The sequence below is a fragment of the Pongo abelii genome, chromosome 3 (genome assembly GCF_028885655.2).
Source record: "Pongo abelii isolate AG06213 chromosome 3, NHGRI_mPonAbe1-v2.0_pri, whole genome shotgun sequence".
Classification (NCBI taxonomy): domain Eukaryota; kingdom Metazoa; phylum Chordata; class Mammalia; order Primates; family Hominidae; genus Pongo; species Pongo abelii.
This window is the reverse complement of record NC_071988.2, coordinates 134,339,746-134,364,088: the sequence shown is the minus strand read 5'-3', so window position 1 is coordinate 134,364,088 and position 24,343 is coordinate 134,339,746. Positions and strand designations below refer to the sequence as shown.

Below are 24,343 nucleotides of genomic sequence, written 5' to 3'. Positions count from 1 at the left end.
CAGTGAGCCGAGATAACGCCGCTGCACTCCAGCCTGGGTGACAGAGTGAGACTCCGTCTCAAAAAAAAAAAAAAAAATTAGCCAAATTATATTTGTATATATAGGTATGGCATGTAATTTTAAGTTTATAAATAAATTTAAGTTTGTATTATATATTGTCAGTTTTTGAAATCATTTGTAGTGATATTCATTTAGTATAAATGTACCATATGATCAATATAATTTGGTTAAATAACAAATTCTTTACCATGAAGTTAGTTTTGCAAACTTGCAAACATTACCAAACCCATGAGCCATTGACAATTATCCCTACAGCTCTGTTGCCTAAAACAGAACAAAATAAAAAAACACCTGTATTATGGCTACTTGCCATTTTTCATTCTTATGTAACAAGATTACACATATAAAATTATAAATAATTGGCAACTACAAAATTTAGCTTACAAATGATCACATTTTTGTCTTTTTTTCACTTGAAAAAATAAGGTTTAAATTTTTTTTTTGTTTGTTTTTTAAGATGGAGTTTCACTCTTGTCGCCCAGGCTGGAGTGCAATGGTGTGATATCGGTTCACCGTAACCTCCGCCTCCTGAGTTCAAGCAGTTCTCCTCCCTCAGCCTCCTGAGTAGCTGGGATGACAGGCATGCACTACCACGCCTGGCTAATTTTGTATTTTTTTAGTAGAGATGGGGTTTCTCTATGTTGGTCAGGCCGATCTCGAACTCCCGACCTCAGGCGATCCGCTTGCCTTGGCCTCCCAAAGTGCTGGGATTACAGGCATGAGCCACCACCTCCGGCCTAGGTTTAAAATTTTTTAAGGACAGGTATCACAGAGTATAAACTACAGATAAACACTATCACTATTTTTTCCCTTAGAATGAGTTGCCACTTAAATATCACATATTTTTTAAAAGTCTGTTGAAGCTGGGAGCAGTGGCCCGTGCCTATAATCTCAGTTACTCAGGAGGCTGAGGCAGGAGGATCGTTTGAGCTGAGGAGATAGAGTCCAGCCTGGACCACATAATATGACATAGTGTGATCCCCCTCTTATTAACAAGACAATAAAAATATGCTGTCATTCCACAGTAATGAAAAGTTCTTAATAATCTTTTGCAATAAAAATTATTTAAATGTTTTTAGCTTTAAGATAGGAGTACATTTGTATTTTTGTAATGGCTCTTTTTTTTTTCTTTTTTCAGACGGGTTCTTACTCTGTCACCCAGACTAGAGTGCAGTGGTACAGTCACAGCTCACTGCAGCCTTGACCTCCAGCGCTCAAGCCATCCTCCTGCTTCAGCCTCCCAAGTAGCTGGGACCACAGGTGCTCAGTACTATGGCTGGATAATTATTTTTTATTTTTTTATTTTGTAGAGATGGAGTCTGACTACGTTGTTCAGGCTGGTCTCGAGCTCCTGGCCTCAAGCAATCCTCCCACCTCCGCCTCCCAAAGTGCTGGGATTATAGGCATGTGCCCAGCCTATAATGGCTGTTCTTACTACAACTCTCTGAAACAACCTCTTTATGTATGTTGGTGGTAGAAGGAACTTTCAAAACAGCGTGTTCTTTGAAGATACCCTTAATGCCACTTCTGCCTCATTTTTTAAAGTATAATTAACTACATATTGCAAAAGAGCTATTCTAGCAGAGAAGGTAGTATGCTAATTAATTTTGAAAACTGTATATTAGAAAATTGTAATTCTGGCTTGGCACAGTGGATCACACTGGTAATCCCAACACTTCGGGAAGCCAAGACAGGAGTATCATTTGAGGCCAGGAGTTTGAGATCAGTGTGGGCAATACAGTGAGACTCCAACTCTAAAAAAATTTTTTTAAAATAAAAATAATTAGGTGGCGTGGTGGCACATGCCTGCAGGAGGATTACTTGATCCCAGAGGTCAAGGCTGCAGTGAACAACGATTGCGCCACTGCACTTCAGCCTGGGTGACAGAGCAAGACCCTGTCTCTAAAAAAAAAAAGAAAAGAAAGTTCTAATTCTAAAATATAGGTTGAATATTTTTAAGAGCTACTTGGTTGACAGTTGTGCTTATATATAAGTGTTATTAAAGGAAAGTGACCATTATTTGAAGAAATATACTACTTTACCTCTTCGGTCTATTGGGGAAGTGTTTTTTCTTCATATTTGTTAAACATTTAAACAATTACTGTTGTAGTTGAATTCATTTTCTGTGTCTATCCAAGTCATATGAAAAATTATGGTTATTTTATATATTACTTAATGAACTAAAAATGACTTGTTGCTGTTGTCAGTATTGTGTTTTATGATTGCTAGGAGGTGATTCATTCTTCAAATAGTCAATTACACTTTTTCAATTTTTCTTCCTTTCATTTCTTACTAATTTTAAAATAGATGATCTGCATTAACATAGTATTAGGTTTGACAGGTGATTTATTATGTACCTGGCATTTTTTTATTTTTTCTTTTTCTTTTTTTTGAGACGGAGTTTTGCTTTTGTTGGCCAGGCTGGAGTGCAATGGCGTGATCTCAGCTCACCACAATCTCTGCTTCCAGGGTTCAAGCAATTCTCCTGCCTCAGCCTCCTGAGTAGCTGGGATTACAGGCGTGTGCCACCACGCCCGGCTAATTTTGTATTTTTAGTAGAGATGGAGTTTCTTCATGTTGGTCAGGCTAGTCTCGAACTCCCGACCTGAGGTGATCCGCCCGCCTCGTCCTCCCAAAGTGCTGGGATTACAGGCGTAAGCCACTGCACCCAGTTGTACCTGGCATTTTTTTCTAGTGTTCAAAGATTTAATTAAAAATTTAGAATAAGAATTTTCTAATATGCTGAGTTTTAAAATTAATTAGCATAGTGACTTACCTGCTAAAGTACCCCTTTGCCAGGGAGAGCTAGCTTGTATGTGTGTGTAGAGAGAAGCAAGATGGCGAGTGTGTTTTCACAGGGCAAACTTAAGTTTTGCAATTATTTTTCCATCAAAATCATGAACCACCTGTGAAACTATTCTAGCTAACTAGATAACTTATTCATATTTTATCCTAGTTCTCTTCCTTGGGAAGTAAAGAAGAGACTGCTTTTCTAGCTGTTATTCCTAAACAAATAGAGAGAAAAACCTGTGACCCTAAGGTAAAATTTGTGAAGAACATCGATTTCTTTAACCAACTATATATATATATTTAAAAAAACAAACAAACAAAAAAAACAAGTATCAGAGTTTTCACAGGCAGAAGATTAGTAGCATAATAAATGAGTCTGGTTTTAAGAACAAGAAAAACTATTTAATGACTCCTGCCCCCATTTTTGGTCTTAAACTTTCTCTATACTACTAATGAGCTGGTAATACAGTGTTTACATTATCCTTCCATACATAGGATACTCTAGGGGTTGGACACAAAGCCATGTAGAGTAAAATTAATGAATACTCTGTGGGGAACAAAATGAGTATCTTTATACCCTTTAACTTATTACAGTATTCTACCACTTATACTTCTGAGTATATAGAAGTATATGTAACCAACATCTAAGTAGTGCTACCTATTCTATATCAAAAATTAACAAAGACAACAGCATAAAAATGGATGGGTTTTGTAAATAGCAGTTCTACTCCTAAAACCCAACACACCTCTCGAAGAGATCTACATGGCAGCATAGAAGGCAAGGTACCTATTTTGGCCAGGCATGGTGACTCATGCCTGTAATCCCAGTACTTTGGGAGGCCAAGGCGGGTGGATCACTTGAGGCCAGGAGTTCGAGACCAGCCTGGTCAACATGGCAAAACCCCATCTCTACTAAAAATACAAAAACTAGCTGGGTGTGGTGGTACACACCTGTAGTCCCAGCTACTCTGGAGGCTGAGGCATGAGAATCACTTGAACCTGGGAGGTGGAGGTTGCAGCGAGCCAACATTGTGCCACTGCGCTCCAGCCTGGGTGACAGAACAAAACTCTGTCTCAAAAAAAAAAAAAGGTGGGGAGGCAATGTACCTGTTTCCTTGTGGGGAGTATACATTACCCATCAGACAAAGCAGAAGCAGAAATATATAGAATCTTTAACAGTTGAGACTCATTTTTATTGCAATGTTTATTTTTAAATTCAGAAGAATATTTTTCACCAAAGTCTTATTAAAGGGGCATTTAAATTAGATTTTTCTTTCAAATGTGTGATTTACAGTTCTTCATTTTTGAATAAGAGAATATTCAAATTATATATTACTGTCATTTTGTTAGTTAAAAATGAATTAATCCTTTACCTACATTCCTTTGACTCTATTACAGTCTTATTTTTCCACATTTTGGGTAGGCTTTACTTTGTATGGAGTAAAAAATCCTAGAACCCTCCAGGGGGCAGCAGAGAAAGCCATTTGAAGCCTGAAAACAGACTGAGTGAAAGAGCCTCTCTCTAAGGAACATGTCTACATTGGAATCACACTCTTAGGCCTTTGCTCTCAGAGCAGTAGGGTATCACATCTTTCTACTGAGAGGCAGAGAGTCCACCACCCATCCTGCAGTTGAGCCTGATATTTTACAAAACCCATAAGTAAAGAGAAATGCTGTTTGCATTCTTTCTCATTCTTCCCTTTCTGTTACTGGCTGTTTATTGATTGCTTCCTGTATACCAAGTACTGTGTTAAATATAGGTGGTACCTAGATGAAGCAAAACATCTCTGCTTACAAGGGGCTTACAGTACAATTAGTACAGAAATAAGGAAAAACTTCATTGAAGTATGAAGTTGTAAGTCTATAATATATAGTATTGTATGTAATGCATAGTTGTGTAATATATAGTGGAAGCATTGAGAAGCAACTAAATATTTCTGGTTTAATTAGCTATTATTATTATACTGATCTTTATGCTTGTAATAAAATTATACTTATTCATTTTTTTTTCCCTCATTGGCTATAAATCATCCTTTTTTTTTTTGAGATGGAGTCTCTCTATGTCACCCAGGCTGGAGTGCAGTGGCACAATCTCGGCTCACTGCAGCCTCCAACTCCTTGGTTCAAGCAATTCTCTGGCCTCAGCCTCCCAAGTAGCTGAGATTACAGGCACGCACCACCATGCCTGGCTAATTTTTTATATTTTTAGTAGAGATGGGGTTTCACCATGTTGGTCAGGCTGATCTTGAACTCCTGACCTCAAGTGATCCACCCGCCTCGGCCTCCCAAAGTGCAGGAATTACAGATGTGAGCCACCATGCCCAGCCTAAATCATACTTTTTAATGTTGAACTTAAATGCAGTTAAATCGATGCACTTTGAATTTGTTACCCATAATGTATGTTTTAGGATAATAGGAGAATTTCCCGGTTTTCAGCATTAGCTCCTGGTAATTATTTACAATAGTTCCTGTAATAAAAAGCTGAATTATATATTATATTCTGTGTGTTTACTTTGTGAATATATATGTCAACCTATAGTTATGCAATTCTTATTTTTAATAATTTACCTGTAGCCTGTTGAGTTTCAAGGACATCAAGTCAAAGGATCAGCTACTAGTGGTGTAATGGTCAGAGGACACAGCTCACAGCTAGGATGCAGTCAGTTTCCAGATAGCACTGAGTATGAAAACTTTATGACAGAGACACCAGAGTTACCTCGCACGTGTATGCAGATTGACTTCTTGCAGGTAACAATATTTTTATAGTTGTATTTTGCCAAATCATTTTCTTTATGTTAATACTACATTTTGTGAAAATAGTATAGTTGTTTGTGCAGTTATAAGTTAAAAAGGAGTACAGTAAATTGACAAGAAGCATAATATCTCAAAACTAAATAATAAAAGTATTTTACTTGAAAGATGTATTACCTTTTTAAAATTGGGAGTTTAACAGATTACTTTTCACTTCAGAGAAGACTATAAATTCATGACAAAAGCAAACAGGTAGATTACACAGAGAAAATACTCACCTGTTTAACATCTAATAGATTTTTTTTCTTCTGATATTTCCTTTCTCTCTTTAAATATGACACTGAGTACCTCTAGTTGCTACCAAAGGCAGATTTCTGGGGATGAAAATAGAGGTCATGAGGTGAGAATGATAAGCATGTATTTGAAACAGTCTTCATCAAAGAGATTTTTTTTAAATTTCCCTTTTTGTCAAAGCATAATACATATTAGAAGAAATAAAGAAAAAAAAGCATAATACATATATGAAATAAGTAAATCACCACAAAGCATACGCATATAACCTCCACCTTTAACAAACAGAGCATTATCAGCATCCCAGAAGCTCTCTTTCTGCCCCTTTTCAATCACTACCCTTTTCACTTTTCCCTAAGATATCCACTGTCTTGACTTATAACCATCTATTAGTTTTGCTTTTAAAACTTTATATAAATAGAATCATACACAGTGTATTCTTTGTGTCTTCCCTCTTTTGTTTAATATTGCAGTTTTGAAATTCATTTATGTTGTTGCCTGTGGCTATAATTTATTCATTTTAATTGCTGTTGTAGTATTCTGTTGCATAAATATATCCCAATTTATCCATTCTTCAGATGTTTGTGTTATTTGTGTTAAGGGACTATTACAGATACTGCTGCTGTGAACATTCAAGTACCATCATGAACATGTACATATACACACGTGTGTGACATACTTCTGTTGGTTATATTACCTAGGAGTAGCATCATTGAGTCACTGAATAGGATATATTTACTTTTAGTACATAATGCCAAACTGGTTTCCAAAGTGGTTTATAATTTACATTTCCATTAGGAGTGTATGAGAGTGCCCATCACTCTATATCTTTACCAACACTTGATGCTGTTTTTGGTTTTCAATTTTAGCTATTCTGGTGGGTATATATTGGTACTTCAGCTGTAGTTTTAATTTGCATTTTCCTGCCTGATAGTGAGGTTGGGACCTTTTTTGTATGCCTATTGGCCATCTCTTTATCCTCTTTGATGTAGTGCCTGTTCAGCTTTCTTCCTTTTTTTTTTTGAGACGGAGTTTTGCTCTTGTTGCCCAGACTGGAGTGCAATGGCGTGATCTCGGCTCACTGCAACCTCTGCCTCCTGGGTTCAAGCAATTCTCCTGCCTCAGCCTCCCAAGTAGCTGGGATCAGGCATGCACCACAGAGCCCAGCTAATTTGTATTTTTAGTAGAGATGGGGTTTTTCCATGTTGGTCAGGCTGGTCTTGAACTCCCGACCTCAGGTGATCTGCCTGCCTCGTCCTCCCAAAGTGCTGGGATTACAGGCGTGAGCCACCATGCCTGGCCTCTTCCTCATTTTTTAATTGATGTGCTTATCTTTTAAAAAATTTTCTGGAATTCTTTATATAATTTGGATACCTACTCGTCAGTTGTATGCTTTGCAAATATCTTTCCTGACTCTTACTTACCTTTTCACTCTTAATGGTATCTTTGATGAATCAAAAATTTTTCTTTTTTTGTTGTTTTTCGAGACAGAGTCTTAACTCTGTCACCCAGGCTGGAATGCAGTGCATGAACATGGCTCACTGCAGCCTCAACTTCTTGGACTCAAGCAATCCTCCTGCCTCAGACTCTCGAGTAGCTGGGACTACCTGTGCCCACCACTATGCCCAGCTAATTTTGTTTTTTTAGACAAGGTCTTGCTCTGTCACCCAGTCTGGAGTGCAGTGGTGTGATCTCAGCTCACTGCAACCTCTGCCCCCTGGGTTCAAGCAATTCTCCTGCCTCAGCCTCCCTAGTAGCTGGGATTACAGGCATGCGCCACCATGCCTGGCTAATTTCTTGTATTTTTAGTATGGTTGCATATACATTTAGAACTAGCTTAACAATTTGCTTTGTTGGCCAGGTTGTTCTCAAACTCCTAGCCTCTAAGTGATCTGCCTGCCTCGGCCTCCCAAAGTGCTGGGATTATAGGCATGAGTCACTACTCCCAGCTGCCCAGCTAATTTTTTAAATTTTTTTGAGATGTTGTTTCACCAGGTTGCTGCTGGTTTTGAACTCCTGGGCTCAAACGATCTTCCTTCCTCAGCCTCCCAAAGTGTTGGGATTATAGGTGTGAACCACCACGCCTGGCCTAGTTTATCTTTTTTTTTTTTTTTTTTTTGAGATGGAGTCTTGCTCTGTTGCCCAGGCTGGAGTGCAGTGGCGTGATTTTGGCTCACTGCAACCTCTGCTGTTGGGGTGATCAGACCTGACACCAGGTTGTAGGGGTGATGAAGTCTGGCAGAGTCAAAGGATTGAGAAAAAGACAATTTGAGAAGTAAAGCTGGGACCAGGCGGCCATCGCGATCGTGGAGGCTGCGAAGGCCCCGATCTCTGGGAGCCCATGCTATTTATTGGTAATCCAACGGAGAAACAGGTGGTGAGAAAGTGGAGGTCAAAAGGGCAGGCACATGATCTACAGCTGTGACAGTTTAGCATTTATAAGGAACATGTTCTGCTACTTGAGATAATGGGAATAGGAGCCTAGGAGGGCTAGAAGCAAGGAGCCAGCAAGTCTGCACACATTCCAGAGGACATTATGTCAGTCATGCAAGCCCTACCTCAGTTTCCCTCCCAACACTCAGCTTTTTCCCAACACTCCGCCTCCTGGGTTCAAGTGATTCTCCTGCCACAGCCTCCCAAGTAGCTGGGATTACAGGTGCCCACCACCACGCCAGCTAATTTTTGTATTTTTAGTAGAGACGGGGTTTCACCATGTTAGCCAGGCAGGTCTCGAACTCCTGACCTCATGATCCGCTTGCCTCGGCCTCCCAAAGTACTGGGATTACAGGAGTGATCCACCACACCTGGCCCTAGTTTATCATTTTTAATGTAATTTATTTGTTGTTTCCTTTACGATTAGTGCTTTTGTATCTTGTTTAAGAAATCTTTCTCTGGACGACAAGGTGACTCACACCTGTAATCCCAGGACTTTGGGAGCCTGAAGCAGGAGGATCGCTTAAGGCGAAGAATTCAAGACCAGCCTGGGCAACATAGTGAGACTCTGTCCCTACAAAAAAAATTTAAAAATTAGCTAGGTGTCATGATGTGTGCCTCTAGTCCCAGCTACCCAGCAGGCTGGGGTAGGAGGATCGCTTGAGCCTGGGAGATTGAGGCTGCCTTGAGCCATGATCACGCCACCACACTGGGTGACAGAGTGAGATCCTGTATCAAAGAAAAAAAAATATTTCTCTACCTCAAGATCATGAAGATATTCTCTCATATTATCTTGTACAAGCTTTGTTAATTTACATTTCACATTTCGATCTATAATTTACCTGTAATTGATTTTTATGTATTGAGTACATTTTATGTAAAGTTACTTGTTTTCTCCATATGAATATTCAGTTGACCCAGCACCATTTATTGAAAAAACTATCTTTTCTTCATTCCTTTGCCATGAATCAAGGGTCCATATATTAAGGGTCTCTTATTAGTTTCTCTTCTGATTTATTGGTCTGCAATTTCAGAAGTCACAAAGTATGTGTTTTCTTTCTTTCTTCCTTTTTTTTTAAACAATCTCACTGTGTCACCCAGGCTGGAGTGCAGTGGCATTATACAGGCTCATTGCAGCTTCAAACTCCTGGGCTCAAGTAATCCTCCCTCCACAGCCTCCCAAGTAGCTGAGACTATAGGCACACACCACCATGCCTGGCTAATTTTTTTTTTTTTTTAGACACAGGGTCTTGCTATATTGCCAGGCTGGTCTCAAACTCCTGACTCAAGCAGTCCTCTCACCTTGGTCTTCCAAAGTGCTGGGACTATAGGCGTGAGCCACAGTGGCTGGCCTATGTGCTTTCTACATATCTTTAAATCTTCCCACCTTATTCTTCTCATTTTTTTTACATTTGCATATATGTTTAGAACTAGCTTAATGGTTTTCACACATAACACACAAGCTGGGAATTTGGATGAAATTTCATTGCGCATGTCAATTTTGGGGAGAATTAACATTTTTATAATATGTTATTGATAAATTTTCAATATTATAAAAATATTTCCCTCTATTTCAATCTGCTGTAATATCTTCCAGTAATGTTTTACAGTTTTGGTATAGAAGTTCTCTATATATTATTTGTATATTTGATTTGTAGGAGCTCTTTGCTGTTTACATACTAAGAAAATTAACCCTTTGTCATTTTTTTCCACTATGTTAGTGCTTTGACTCTGATTTTTTTGTTTTTGAGAAGGAGCCTCACTCTGTTGCCCAAGCTAGAGTGCAGTGGCATGATATCGGCTCACTGCAACCTCTGTCTCCCAGGCTCAAGTGATTCCCCCACCTTAGCCTCCTGAGTAGCTGGGACTACAGGTACACACCACCAAACCTCGCTAATTTTTAAATTTTTTATAGAGATAGGGTTTTACCATGTTGCCCAGGCTGGTCTTGAACTCCTGGGCTCAACCAATACACCTGCCTCGACCCCCCAAAGTGTTGGGATTCTAAGCATCTGACACCGTGACTGGCCTGATTATGATTTTTCTAAAATTAAATGTTTTGATTTATATAATCAGATTTGTCAGTGTTTTCTGTGATTTCTGGAGCTCAGAACTCTTTAAGTATTCACTTAATGTTTTTAATTAATAAAAACTATTATTAATTAATAAAAGCACCTTGATGCTTTTAATAACTATTAAGATTTTGCACTGTCTTTAACAAGAGCTAATGATTACAGGGGCTACAGTAAAATTAGTTGTTTCTGAATCCCTCATTTATGTTCTTCCAGGCACCTGTAATATTAATAGCTATATTATAACTTTAAGATAAATATATATTCAATGTTTTCATTATTATAAATGTTTTAATATTTTCACTGCTGAGCCAATTGGTATACTATGATTACATTTTCTTCCCTCTATAACTTTGGGTTTTTCTGGTTTATAATTGTCTCTTTTTAAAATTTGCTTAGTGTTTTTTGAATACTGGGGCAAAGTTTTTCCATACCCTCAAAAAGCTTTATAAAATACTCCTTAATACAGGAATTCACACATACTTTTCATATAATCAGTGTCAGTTCCATTATTTTCCTATGGCATCTTTTCCAGGGTTTTCATCTGCCTGCTTCAGTATGCACTGTATAATTGACAACTTAAGAATGCCCATTGCCGCCTTCCTAGCATGAGTTGCTTACATCTTGAACACCATGTCTCCTTTCTTGTTATGCTGGAGTACATCTTTGAATACCTCCAAAGAAAGGGAGCAAGGGGAGATAAAATTTGGGAGACTTTGCATGTTGAAAATGGTTTTCTTTTGCTTTCATACTTGATTGATAGTTTGACTTAGTGTAGAATTTGGATATGATCTGCTTTATTCTTTTTTTTTTTTTTTTTAGTGTGTGTGTGTGTGTATGGGTACATTTTGAGATAGTCTGGCTCTGTCACCCAGGCCGGAGTGAAGTGGCACGATCTTGGCTCACTGCAACCTCTGCCTCCCAGGCTTAAGTGATTCTCCTGCCTCAGCCTCCCGAGTAGCTAGGGCCACAGGCACGCACCACCACGCCCAGCTAATTTTTTTTTGGTATTTTTAGTAGAGACAGGGTTTCTCCATCTTGGCCAGGCTGGTCTTGAACTCCTGACCTCAAATGATCCACCCACTTCAGCCTCCAAAAGTGCTGGGATTACAGAAGTGAACCACTGCTCCCACTTCTTTGTAATTTAAATTTAGCAGTGCCTTCTCTCTCTAGAAATATTATTACTATTACTATTATTATTATTATTAGAGACAAGGTCTCACTCTGTTGCTTAGGCTGGAGTGCAGTAGCGCAATTATAACTCACTGTAGCCTCAAACTCCTGGGCCCAAGCCAACCTCCCTGCCTCAGCCTCCTGGGTAGCTGGGACTACAGATGCACACCACCACACCTGGCTAATTTTTAAAAACTTTTTCTAGAGATGGGGTCTTCCTATGTTTTCTGGGCGGGTCTCAAACTCCTGCCCTCAAGTGATCCTGCTGCCTCAGCCTCCCAAAGTGCTGGGATTATAGGTGTGAGCACAGTGCCTGACCCTCCCTCTAGAATTTTTTTTTGTTTTTGTTTGTTTTTGTTTTTTTTTGTTTTTAGATGGAGTCTGCCTCTGTCACCCAGGCTGGAGTGCAGTGGTGTGATCTTGGCTCACTGCAACCTCCGCCTCCTGGGTTCAAGTGATTATTCTGCCTCAGCCTCCCGAGAAGCTGGGACTACAGGTGTGCACCACCACACCTGGCTAATTTTTGTATTTTTAATGGAGACAGGGTTTCACTATGTTGACCAGGTTGGCCTCAAACTTCTGACCTCAAGTGATCCGCCTGTCTCAGCCTCCCAAAGTGCTAGGATTACAGGCGTGAGCTGCTGTGCCCAGCACAGAAACTTTTAATGACTTTAAAAAAATTCCTGGCCATGCGCAGTGGCCTCCCAAAGTGCTAGATAATCCCAGCACTTGGGGAGGTCAAGGTGGGCAGAGCACCTGAGCTCAGGAGTTCGAGACCATCCTGGGCAATGGGGCAAAACCCTGTCTTTACACAAAATTAAAAATTAGCCAGGCGTGGTGGCATGTGCCTGTAATCCCAGCTACCTGGGAGGCTAAGGCAGGAGAATCCCTTGAGCCTGGGAGGCAGAGGTTGCAGTGAGTTGAGACTGTGCCAGTGCCCTCCAGCTTGGGCAACAGAGTGAGACCCAGTTTCCAAAAAAAAAAAAAAAAAAAAAAAATCCTGATATTCTAAAATTTCGCTGTCATGTGCTTTCCTTCAGGTTTCATTAATACAGTATACTCAGTGGGTCTTTTCATCCTGTAAATACAAATCTACTTGTTTTATGAACCTTTTTTAAAAAAATATTTCTTTGTTGCTTTTTCCCCCCAGTGTTTTCTAGATTTTCTTTCTAGAATTTTCTATCAAATATTTTAGTCCATTGTATCCTACTTTCAGCAACACCTGTCGCCTTCAGTTTCTGAGCCCTTCTATGGTTATTGGGGCAAATCAGTTTACTTCTTATTGGGCTTTCCTTTACTAGGTGCTTTGGTTGGATTTTCTTGATATTGCCAAGTCTATACTATTCCCCATCTTCTTAATATTATATTGTAATTCAGGATTGCCATTGCTTCTTAGTTTCATCAAAGATGGAGTTTCTGTTTCTCATCCTCTATTTTTTGAGAGGAGAACACAATTTAGAGGTATTCCATATTGAAAAAGAAACATGTCCATTATTTTTATTTCTAGTTATTGTTATCTACATCAGTTATGATTATATGCTTTATATTCTGAGTTTACAAAAATGTTCTAAAACAAAATGATTAGATCTACAAACAGATAAGTGCTTTTTTGAATAAGCGTGACATTGCTTGCACGTAGCAATCTCTGGGCTTACAAAAAATTCTGTATTTTTATCAAATTCTGAGATACTACCACTGTAAAAAGCACCAGTTTGTTATATAGCACTAAGAAAGAAGAGCAGTCATTTAAACATTACACAATGTTTTATATCCTAGACTTTAAAAACATTATAAAATACTTACTGTGGTGAAAACCATATATCATAAAATTTACTATTTCAACCAGTTCAATAGTGTTAAGTATATTTACGTTGTTTTGAAATGGATCTCCAGAACTTTTTAATCTTCACTTAGACTTCTAACGTTATATTTATTGAAAGAATGCTTTTAAGCTTATTTGGGCATACATATATTTTGATATATATATATATTACACACACACACACACACACACACACACACACACACAAACATATATATCTATGTTTTGTAGAGACTGGCTCTCACTATGTTGCCCAGGCTGGTCTCCTATCCTCAAGCGATCCTTTTGCCTTCGCCTTCCAAAGTGCAGGGTTTATAGACGTGAGCCACTATGCTGTGTTGGGCACAGTTTTTAATTGTATATTACACTGCTTTGTTCTCTTGCCTTTCTATGAACATAATAATTTTTTGTTCAGGGCTAAATCATAGTATAATCTTTTGAAGACATTTAAACAGCAAAATAACTTAGAACGTGTTTGATATTAGCAATGCACAGACGAATTCACATTTAAGTGATTATTAAGATGAACAGTATGACTAATTTGCATTACATTTGCACATGTACAGGCAATGACAACTATGTCACAACTGTTGCCTGTGCTATAGAGATGTAAAAATGTCATCACTTTTAAAGTGTTTCCCTATTTCAAAGATATTAAAATGTAAAAAATGTGAGTCATAAGTCATTTATATTTTTAGTAGAGATGGGGTTTCACCATGTTGGCCAGGCTGGTCTCGAACTCCTGACCCAGGTGATCTGCCTGCCTCAGCCTCCCAAAGTGCTAGGGATTACAGGCGTGAGCTACCGCACCTGGCCTGTGGAGTAATTTTTGTTAAAATCTAACAAAACGTAGATGACTGCTTTCTTTGTCGTTTAAAGATGTTTTGATCTTTGCAATATGACAGGAAACGAAACATGCATAATTATAAAGGAAGAAATAGAATTAAAATAACCAATTAAAACTTAGAAGTTTAGAAGGGATTTTAGAAAGGACCAGAAGACAAGATAAACTTGAAAAATTAGGCCAGGCATGGTGGCTCACACCTGTAATCCCAGCACTTTGAGGGGCTGAGGTGGGCAGATCATTTGAGGTCAGGAGTTCAAGACCAGCCGGGCCAACATGGTAAAACCCCATCTCTACTAAAAATACAAAAATTAGCTGGGCGTGGTGGCATGTGCCTGTAATCCCAGCTACTCGGGAGACTGAGGCAGGAGAATCGCTTGAACCCGGGAGGTGGAGGTTGCTGTGAGCTAAGATCATGCTGCTGCACTCTAGCCTGGGTGACAGAGCGAGTCTCTGTCTCAAAAAAAAAAAAAAAAAAAAAACCGAAAACAAAAAACTTAAAAAATTAATAGCTTTCCTAACCAATTAGAAAATATAATAGAAAAAGAATCCCAACAATAGTAACAAATGATATTTGTTAGAAATGTGCAGGACATGTGTAAAATAGACTATGAAATTTACTGTTGAATATAAAATTTGTGAATAAATAAGAATTCAAAAGTACTTATTGAATACCTTCTGTGTGTCAGAAGACTTGTAAGACTTGGGTATAGATTGATGGACAAACCAGATATGGCCTTAAAGGACAGCAGGGGAGGGAGCTGTTAATCAGGAGAATAAACAAACAAACAAATAAATTGAGATAATTACCAGGTAGGAAATCTGTGAACGTACTCTCAAATTATAAGGGAATCTACTTTAGAATGGGTGATTAGGCTGGGCACGGTGGCTCACACCTGTAATCTCAGCACTAAGGGAGGCCAAAGCAGGAGGATTCAAGTGAGAACATCCTGGGCAACAGGGAATCCCCATCTCTAAAAATTAGCCAGGTGTAGTGTCACATAACTGTAGTCCCAGCTACTCGGGAGGCGGGGGTGGGACGATCAATTGATCCTGAGAGGTTAAGGCTGTAGTGAGCTGTGATCCCACCACTGCATTCCAGCCTGAGCGACAGAGCAAGACCTGTCTTAAAATAAATAGATAAATAAATAATAAAATAAAATGGGTCATAAAGGAGGGCTTCTCCAGCATTGACAACGGTGAGGGACCGAGCATACCATGCAAAGAAACAGCATGTGTAAATTCCCTGAGATTGAAAAGTTGAGTGAGTTTGAGGAAGTGAAAGAAGGCCAAGGTATCTGGATTGTGGTGAATGAAACAGAAAATGGTAATTAATGAGGCTGGACAGGTCAGCTGGGCCAGACATAGACATAGAGTCTTTAGGCCAGGTTCAGAATAAAATCAAAACTTTGATTTTTATTGTGTGTGCCACTGGGAAATCACTGAAGGATGCAGCATGAAGTGACATGATTCAATTTATATTTTTAAAGTTTTTGCTGGCTGCTATATAGAAGATGGCTTGGATGGACACAGTGGTAGAAGCAGAGAAACCAGTTAGGAGGATGCTTTGATGATAGTGACTTGAAGTAGGGATTGTGACAGTGAAAGTATAGTGGAGTTGATGGGTTTAAGACAAATCTTGGAGGTAGAATCATGGATGTTACTGGATTAAATGTAAGGAGTAGGGTGAAAGAAAGGGAGAAGAAAAACAACTGGGCAGACTGAGGCAATTTTCATTGAATAAAGCAAGATGGGGAAGTGTATTAGTTTGCTAGGGTTGCCATAACAAAATACCACAGGCTAGGTGGCTTAAACAACAGAAATTAATTTTCTCACAGTCTGAAAGCTAGAAGTCCAAGATCAAGGTTCCAGCCAATTCTGTTTCTGATGCGCCCCTCTTCATGGCTTACAGATAGCTGCCTTCTCCCTATGTCCTTACGTGTCCTTTTCTTGTGTGCATTTGAAGAGAGAGAATTCTCTGTTGTCTCTCTTTGTAAGGTAACTAATTCAGTTGGGTAAGGGCCCCACCCTTATGACCTCATTTAACCCTAGTTATCTCCTAAAGGCCGTGTCTTCAAATATAATCACATTGGAGGTTAAGGCTTCAACATATACATTTTCGTGGGTACGTAATTCTCTCCATAGCAGGGAGGAGCAGATTTGGTGAATACGTAGGAATAAATAAAGAATACCTGTGAGACCATCAAATAGAGATGCTAAGTAAGAAGTTGGGTACAAGGGTCTGATTTAGAGGAGATATTTGTGGAGTCATTTGCACAAAGAAAAGTTTAAAGCAATAAGAGTGGATGGTTTCATTTAAAGAGAGCATAGGGAAGAGAATGGGTTATATTTGTATCAAGAATTGGGATAGAGAGAGTTATGTGAATTATTACTGAGACATCCAATAAAATGAGGACAGAAATATGTCCATTTCATTTAGCAACTTGGAGGTCAGTGGTGACCTTGGCAAGAGCAATTTCAATGAAATAGGGTAAGAATTAGTTTAGAGTCATTTAAAAAGTGAATGAGGCCTGGCGTGGTGGCTCACACCTGTAATCCCAGCACTTTGGGAGGCCGAGTTGGGTGGATCACCTGAGGTCAGAAGTTTGAGACCAGCCTGGCCAACATGGTGAAACCCATCTCTACTAAAATCACAAAAATTAGCCTGGGGTGGTGGCACACGCCTGTAGTCCCAGCTACTCAGGAGCCTGAGGCACGAGAATCACTTGTACCGGGGAGGTGGAGGTTGCAGCGAGCCGAGATCACGCCACTGCACTCCAGCCTGGGCAACAGAGTGAGACTTGATATCAAAAAAAAAAAAAAAAAAGGAATGAATGAGAGGTAAGAAAGTGGAGACCATGTATGTAGCAAACTCCTTAAAATGAGCATATTTATTTAATCAGTCACTCATTTGACAAATATTTCTTGAGCAATTACTGTTATGTTACATTGTTCTTGGTCTAGAGATAGGCTTGTGAATAAAGCAGGCATGATCTTTCCCTCATAGAACTTACATTCTAGTTAAAGGAGACAGAAAATAGATAAATATACAGCACCTCAGAGTGTCTTAAGTGCTCTGAAGAATGACACTGGTATGTAGGGGAATAGGGAGTGCACATGGGAGTAGAGTTCTATTTTAGGCAAGGTAAGCCTCTCTGATAAGATGACAACTGGAGTCGAGATCTGAATGAAGAGAGGGAGAGAGCCATGCAGATATCTAGGGGAAAGGCATTCCAGGCACAGGGAATAGCAAGAGCAAAGGTTTTGGGGCAGAAGAATGATGGCTGGTGTGTAAAACAGCAAGGAGGCTGCCATGGAGTGAGTGAGTGAGGGGGAGGGTGATGGGCAGTGAGGTTAAACAGGAGGTAAGGGGCTGATGAGGTAGGGCTGCCTAGGACTTTGTAAGAGCTGCCTTGTACTTTAAGAGAGATTGGGAGCCATTGGAGGGTTTTGATCAGAGGAGTGAAATAATCGAACTTACATTTTAGAAAGAACTCTGGCAAGTTTCTGGAGAGGGTATAGGGGAACAGAGCAGAATACTGTACTCAGTAAGTACTGCCTGTTACTGTTATTTTTATTAAAGAGGCAATACAGTCTAGACTGGCTAGATTTGAACTCCCTTATAAGCTTGATGAATTAAGCAAATTTAAGTGCTTAACTGCTCTTTTTCTCACTTCTCCCAGTTGTGAAATAAGAAAAATGAGAGTACCCACCTCATATGGTTGTGACAAGGATTAAACAAGTTAAAAATATATAGTGTTGGCATATAGTAAGAACTCAGAAATATAATAAAACTATTTTTATGATGATGATTGTAATTTCCCATTTGTCTGTCTTCCACTGAACTGAACTCCTTGAGTCCAGGGATCATGAGTATTTTTTCACATCTTTGTTTCCTAGCACAGCACCCAGAACCCAGTAGCCAATCAAGAAAATGTTGTAAAATGTATATATAAGCTTATAAACTTTGAATAAACTTTGAATCTTTATTGTCTTTTTTTTTTTTTTTTTGAGAAGGAGTCTTGCTCTGTTGCCTAGGCTGGAGTATAATGGCGTGATCTCGGCTCACTGCAACCTCGCGTCCCAGGTTCAAGTCTTTCCCCTGTCTCAGCCTCACGAGTAGCTGGGATTACAGGCGCATGCCGCCATGTCCGGCTAATTTTTTGTATTTTAGTAGAGACGGGGTTTCACTGTGTTGCCCAGCCTGGTCTCGAACTCCTGACCTCAGGTGATCTACCCGCCTCAGCCTCCCAAAGTGCTGGGATTACAGGAGTGAGCCACTGCGCCTGGCTATTGTCATTTGTTAAGGAAAATATCATACACTCACTAACATACTCATTTTGACAAGTTCAAATCATTTACAAGAGTATGAAGTTATAAGTAAAAGATTTTCCCCCAATTCCACTCCCATCAAAAGCCACTCTAACAATTTGGTATGTATTCTTCCAAATTTTATTCTTCTGTGCTTATACAAATATATATATTATATATATTATTTGATCATCATATTAGATTTTAAGATGATTAATTTCTGGAAGAAGCAGCAGCAAAATTAAATGCTGTTCTAACAAGAATAACATATGAACTGTATAGCTGGCATATATTTAACAAGTTCACTTCATTTGGGAGCAATGTCTTGAAGTTTAGATCAACTATGGACTTGAGGACATAAGAGAAAACTGTTCAGTCGTTGAGTTTGCAGGGATTTAGACCTTCACAGCTGTAAACATGAGGTCTAATTTGGCCTGAGCCCCTTAGAATGGCAATTGATCTTCAGGACCAAATCCTAATAACCCAGACCAGTCCAAATCAAAATCTGACCCACTTCAAATAAATCCAAAAGATTTTATGCTCTGTATTTTACTGTTATTCTTGTTGATTTTAGTAAGTTTATTCTGTCCTTTTTGGAAGAAGTTTTATAGTTGTTGCCCCCACCATAGCTCTACATAATGTGCTTTAAATCATTATTTTTATAATATAGATTACTAGCATTCATTCAAACTAAAGAAAAAAATCAGAAGATTTTGGTCTGTAGTTTTGATTCTTCTTTCTGTATAGGTGACATCACCAGAACAAAACGTCTCTACGTTGAGCCCTGTTTCTACCTTTTCTTTGAACTCAAGAGATGAAGACTTCATGGTAGAATTCTCTGAGACATCCCTGAAAGCAAGAACTTTACCTGATGATCTTCATTTTCTCAATTTGGAGGGTAGTCGTTACCACATTGCTCTAATATCTGTCTATTCATTTAAGATGAAGTTTTTTATTTGAGAGATTATTACACTAAATATGTCTTAGAACCAGATTCAGTGTCATATCCCTTGAAGCCTTTCCATAACCTTTCTTCCTTTTAACTGTTTCTATCATAGATAGCTATTCCAGATACAATATTCCCTCCTAGCTATCTAGTTCCTTCTTGTTTCTCCTCCCAACTTTGTCAACACAGACCCCTGAAAGTATCTTCTACCATTGTCAGTACTTCTCACAGCTGTAACTCCAGCATGTAACCCCTTTACAGCCCCTTCCTGTTCCAGAGGGATGACTCATTGCAAGTGTCTCATTAACACCATTGGTTGACCTTAGCAAAACCTTTTAGTTTCTCTTTTTGCTTTGGGATCCTGAACTCTTCAACTGCTGCTACCACCCTTGCATTCCTAGGACTCTGGGTTTTCACATATTTTGGCCCTTCACTATGAGTCAGCTTCTGCTTCTTGATGAATACAATACTATTCTCTAGGATCCCTTTCACTAAAATTTCTTTTTTTCTCTTTTCTTATAATCTCATCAATATATCTTCCCCTGATTCTGAAGTTATGTTGGGTGAGGGGTGAGTTGTAGATAATTTTTTGATTTTGGATGGATGATACAAAAAATTTTGTAATGTGAATTGGTAGTTGGGTTAGAGGTTTTATGGGTGTGGTTGGTAGAAGGCAACAAGGTAGGGAAGAATCAAATACACAGGAGTGGGTATTCAAGAACAAGTGATATGGTAGTGAACAGTAGATGATTTTCACAGTTATACCATGAATCTTTTACTTTAATGGATTTTTAACTTTTCTGTCAGTGTTACTTGATTGACTTGTTAGAATTACAGCATAGCACTTTATAAAAGAATATTCATTGGCTCACCTACTGCTCTGCTACTTTCCAGATGATCTCCAGAGTGTATTTCCAACAAAATAGAAACTCTGTCAGGAAGGTACATTATTATAAAATAGGAATCCATAGTATTGTCAGATAAAAACTATAAGCTTGCATAATTCTGATATAGTATTATTCATTTGTTTATATATTCAACAAATATTTACTGCTTCTTAGATTTTTAGGAATATATCACTAAAGCTGCTGACACACAGAAGGAATCATTAAACTCTTTCAGATAGAATTTGCCATGAGTTTACCAGTTAAACTCTTATCAAACACCATTAGATCAAAATAAAGCTAAAATCTTTTTTACTCTGAAGGGTAACATGATAATTCATGAGTGTAAAAATATGTAAAGGAAGTTACAATCACATAGTCATATAAATGAACCATGAGCTTCAGTCTCTGGAGAAAGAATGTAGAGTAGATATAAAAAACTAGTCTAGGTTCTTATCCTGACTCTGCCACTTAGTAGTTATGCTACTGCTAAGCCTTTGTAATCTCATTTGTAAAATGAGAATGATGCATTTTTTGTTGTTGTTAGCTTTAAAGTGCTTTGAAAATGTTGAGTGCTATATAAACATAATTTAGTAATTAGGAAAAAAATCGTTAGTTAAGGAGGAGAAGAAAAAGAGGGACTTCATCAACCCTAAGAATGTTTCAGTATATATGAATTAAGCTTTGAAATCTTTATTTTTTGAGGTTAAAACCATTAATTTCTTTTAAGGAAATAAAATAATGTGATTTTTTTTTTTCAGGGCAAGTTGCTACTTTTTGCTTTTGTATACCCACTGTTTTCTAGAGCCTAGGTGATAACTAGTAGAACATTTTTATTTAATCAGCATTCTGTTTTCTTTCAGGGATGAAAAAATCCCATTCTCTGGAGAATGAGAATCTTCAAAGGCTTTCATTATTAAGTAGAACCCAGTTTCCACTTATTACTTTGCCACCTACTGATGGGCCACCTGACTTAGACTCTCATTCGTATATGATCAACTCTAACACATATGAGTCTTCTGGCTCCCCCATGCTCAACTTGCGTGAAAAGTCGGCAGTTCTTTCTTTTAGCATTGAGCCTGAGGACCAAAATGAAACCTCTTTCTCTGAAGAATCTAGGGAAGTGACTCCAGGGGATGCTTCACTTCTTAATAATATATCTACTCAGAGCAAGTGGTTGAAATATCAAAACACATCCCAATGCAGCATAGCTACTCCAAACAGAGTTGATAAGAGAATAACTGATGGCTTCTTTGCTGAGGCTGTTTCTGGGATGCATTTTAGAGACACAAGTAAAAGACAGAGTGATGCTGTCAATGAAAGCTCTTTAGACTCTGTGCATTTGCAAATGATAAAAGGCATGCTCTATCAACAGCAGCAGGATTTTAGCAGTCAAGATTTGGTTTCCAGAAAGAAAGTACTTTCTCTGAATTTAAAGCAGACTTCTAAGACAGAGGAAGTTAAAAATGTATTAGGAGGGTCTACCTGCTACAACTACAGTGTAAAGGATTTACAGGTGAGGAAATGTACTGGTCTTGTGGTGCATTTTTCCAATAGTTATTGTCTGAATTTCAACAAAAGAATTACCAAAATGTACTGCATAGGAGCAATTTGGACAGATGACTTTTTTTGATCCTAACTCTGAGCTACAGTCACATCATCCTTTACTTAAAATCTCTTGTAATGGTAGTGAACACTGAATGAAATGATTTATTTGAAAGTATCTGGTGCAGTGTCTGGTAAATTATCAGTACTTAATACGAGATAGCTCCTACTTTTGTTTCCATCACTACTACCATTACAATGATTGTTTTTACTTTTGACTGTCAATTGTGTTTGCTGATGAAGTCATCATTAGGGTAAAGGTGCGTCTTATTTCATGTTAATTGTGAATAATCCTTATTATAGTCATAACCAGAAATAAAGATACATAATGATCCATTCACATCAGTTAAATTTTTCCTAGCAAAAAATATATAGAAACTTATTAAGGGGCAGATAAGAAAAGTTACTCTTATTTAGGGTTAAAATTGCCATTCGTAGCTATTCTTGCTATATTTGGTTTCTCATTTAAAATTTGTAAGTAATTTTCAAGGATCCTAGAAATCAAAAGAAAAATTAATATTTTAAAAAAAGTCTATGAAAAATAATTTACTCTTTAGTAAACAGTATTTTTCTGGAGTTGCTATGATAACTTGAATTATTCCATTGCAGGAGATAAGTGGCTCTGAGCTATGCTTTCCAAGTGGGCAGAAAATAAAATCTGCTTATCTTCCCCAAAGGCAAATTCACATACCAGCTGTTTTTCAGTCTCCTGCTCATTATAAGCGGACTTTCGCATCTTGCCTCATAGGTATGGCTGTTGTGTTTTTATTGTATCATGATTGCTGCTTCATGTAAGTAGTAGAATTGTGAGGGTTTAATAAGTTATATTGTGAAGTTTCATACTAAATACCTTATTTTTCGTGTGTTCTAGTTTTTGACAGTAACTTTTATTCTAATTTCAGATCAAAACTGAGTTTTAAAAGTGGGAAATTACAATCTTCTTTTTTTTTTTTTTTGAGACAGGATCTCGCTGTGTTGCCCAGGCTGGAGTGCAGTGGAGCAGTCTTGGCTTACTGTAACCTTGCCTTCCAGGCTCAAGCAATCCTCCCACTTCAGCCTCCCAAGTAGCTGGAACCACAGGTGCACACCACCACACCCAGCTAATTTTTGTATTTTTAGCAGAAATGAGGTCTCACCATGGGGCTCAAGCAATCTACTTGCCTTGGCCTCCCAAAGTGCTTTGATTACAGGCATGAGCCACCACACTTGGCCAGTATTATCTTTTGAAAGTTAAGAGTTTTTTTTTTTTTTTTTTTTTTTTTAACTAGAAGTGTTACAAATGACCTGTTAAATTTAGCAGAAAATAACTTTTAAAAATGGATATTCCTATTATATATGACTCTGTTTAAAGGCTATTCAAATTTAGCTACAAACAGCACGTATGTGATACAAACAAAATTATTTTGTATTTGACTTTCTGCTCTTTTTTTTTTTTATAGAACATCTAAATATATTGCTGTTTGGGTTAGCACAAAACCTGCACAAAGCTCTTTCAAAAGTTGACATATCATTTTATACATCATTGAAGGGAGAGAAACTGAAAAACGTAGAAAATAATGTACCATCCTGCCATCATAGTCAACCTGCAAAACTTGTCATGGTTAAAAAGGAAGGTCCAAATAAGGTATTCTTGCTTCCCCTCCCCCTACCATACCAAATACTTGTCTTATAAAGGGTTTAGATACCTATTACTTCATGATAAGCTTAAAGAGTGAGTCTTGATTAAGAGCTTTCTATTTGAGGTGTTGGTACGTAACGTACATTAAATTCTCAAAGTTTTATTGAAAGAATGATTTGTGCTCTAGGATACAAAAATATGAGTTAAGATTAACCTTCAAGTTGCTTAGGAACTTTTTGTGTAGTATTTTTATTTATTTTTATTTTTTTAGACACAGGGTCTCACTGTTGCCCAGGCTGGAGTACAGTAGCATGATCATAGCTCACTGCAGCCTTGAACTTCTGGGCTCAAGCCATCCTCCCACCTTGGCCTCCCAAAGTGCTAGGATTACGGGCATAAGCCACTGTGCCCAGCTGAAAATTTTACATACTTCTGTAATTGATAAAATAGGAGGAATATGCTCAAGTTACAGTGAGATCACTGAGAAAGGGGATATGTTCCAACCTGAGAGCTTAGAGAATTCAGAAATGAGCCTGAAAGAAACGAAGGTTGAAACTAGTTTACCATATAATCCCCAGTACAAGTAACAGATAAGGCCAGAGGAATAGAAAAGTATGCTGACTTAATTTATATTGTTAATAATATATTATGGAGGAAGTCAGGTTAGTAAAATCTATGTTGATTGATGACTTATACTCATTGTAGAACTGTGCTTTCATTCATAATACAGTTTGCTTCCACCA

General features: G+C 38.2%; 1 protein-coding gene across 13 annotated transcripts in view; it reads left to right on the top strand.

Moving 5' to 3' along the window:
- Positions 1-24,343, top strand: part of ZGRF1 (zinc finger GRF-type containing 1) — a 98,731-nt gene that overhangs the window by 30,559 nt on the left and 43,829 nt on the right. For 5 of the 13 annotated variants that reach the window (XM_054554334.2, XM_024245953.2, XM_063723583.1 and 2 more), the window contains 6 exons: positions 3,017-3,100; positions 5,425-5,598; positions 19,295-19,445; positions 21,241-21,893; positions 22,592-22,730; positions 23,422-23,606. In XM_054554334.2, the coding sequence (XP_054410309.1) occupies positions 3,017-3,100; positions 5,425-5,598; positions 19,295-19,445; positions 21,241-21,893; positions 22,592-22,730; positions 23,422-23,606 (1,386 nt within the window). The remainder of the gene's footprint in view (positions 1-3,016; positions 3,101-5,424; positions 5,599-19,294; positions 19,446-21,240; positions 21,894-22,591; positions 22,731-23,421; positions 23,607-24,343) is intronic. The other 8 variants (XM_063723584.1, XM_054554336.2, XM_054554335.2 and 5 more) reach the window with 4 other exon arrangements.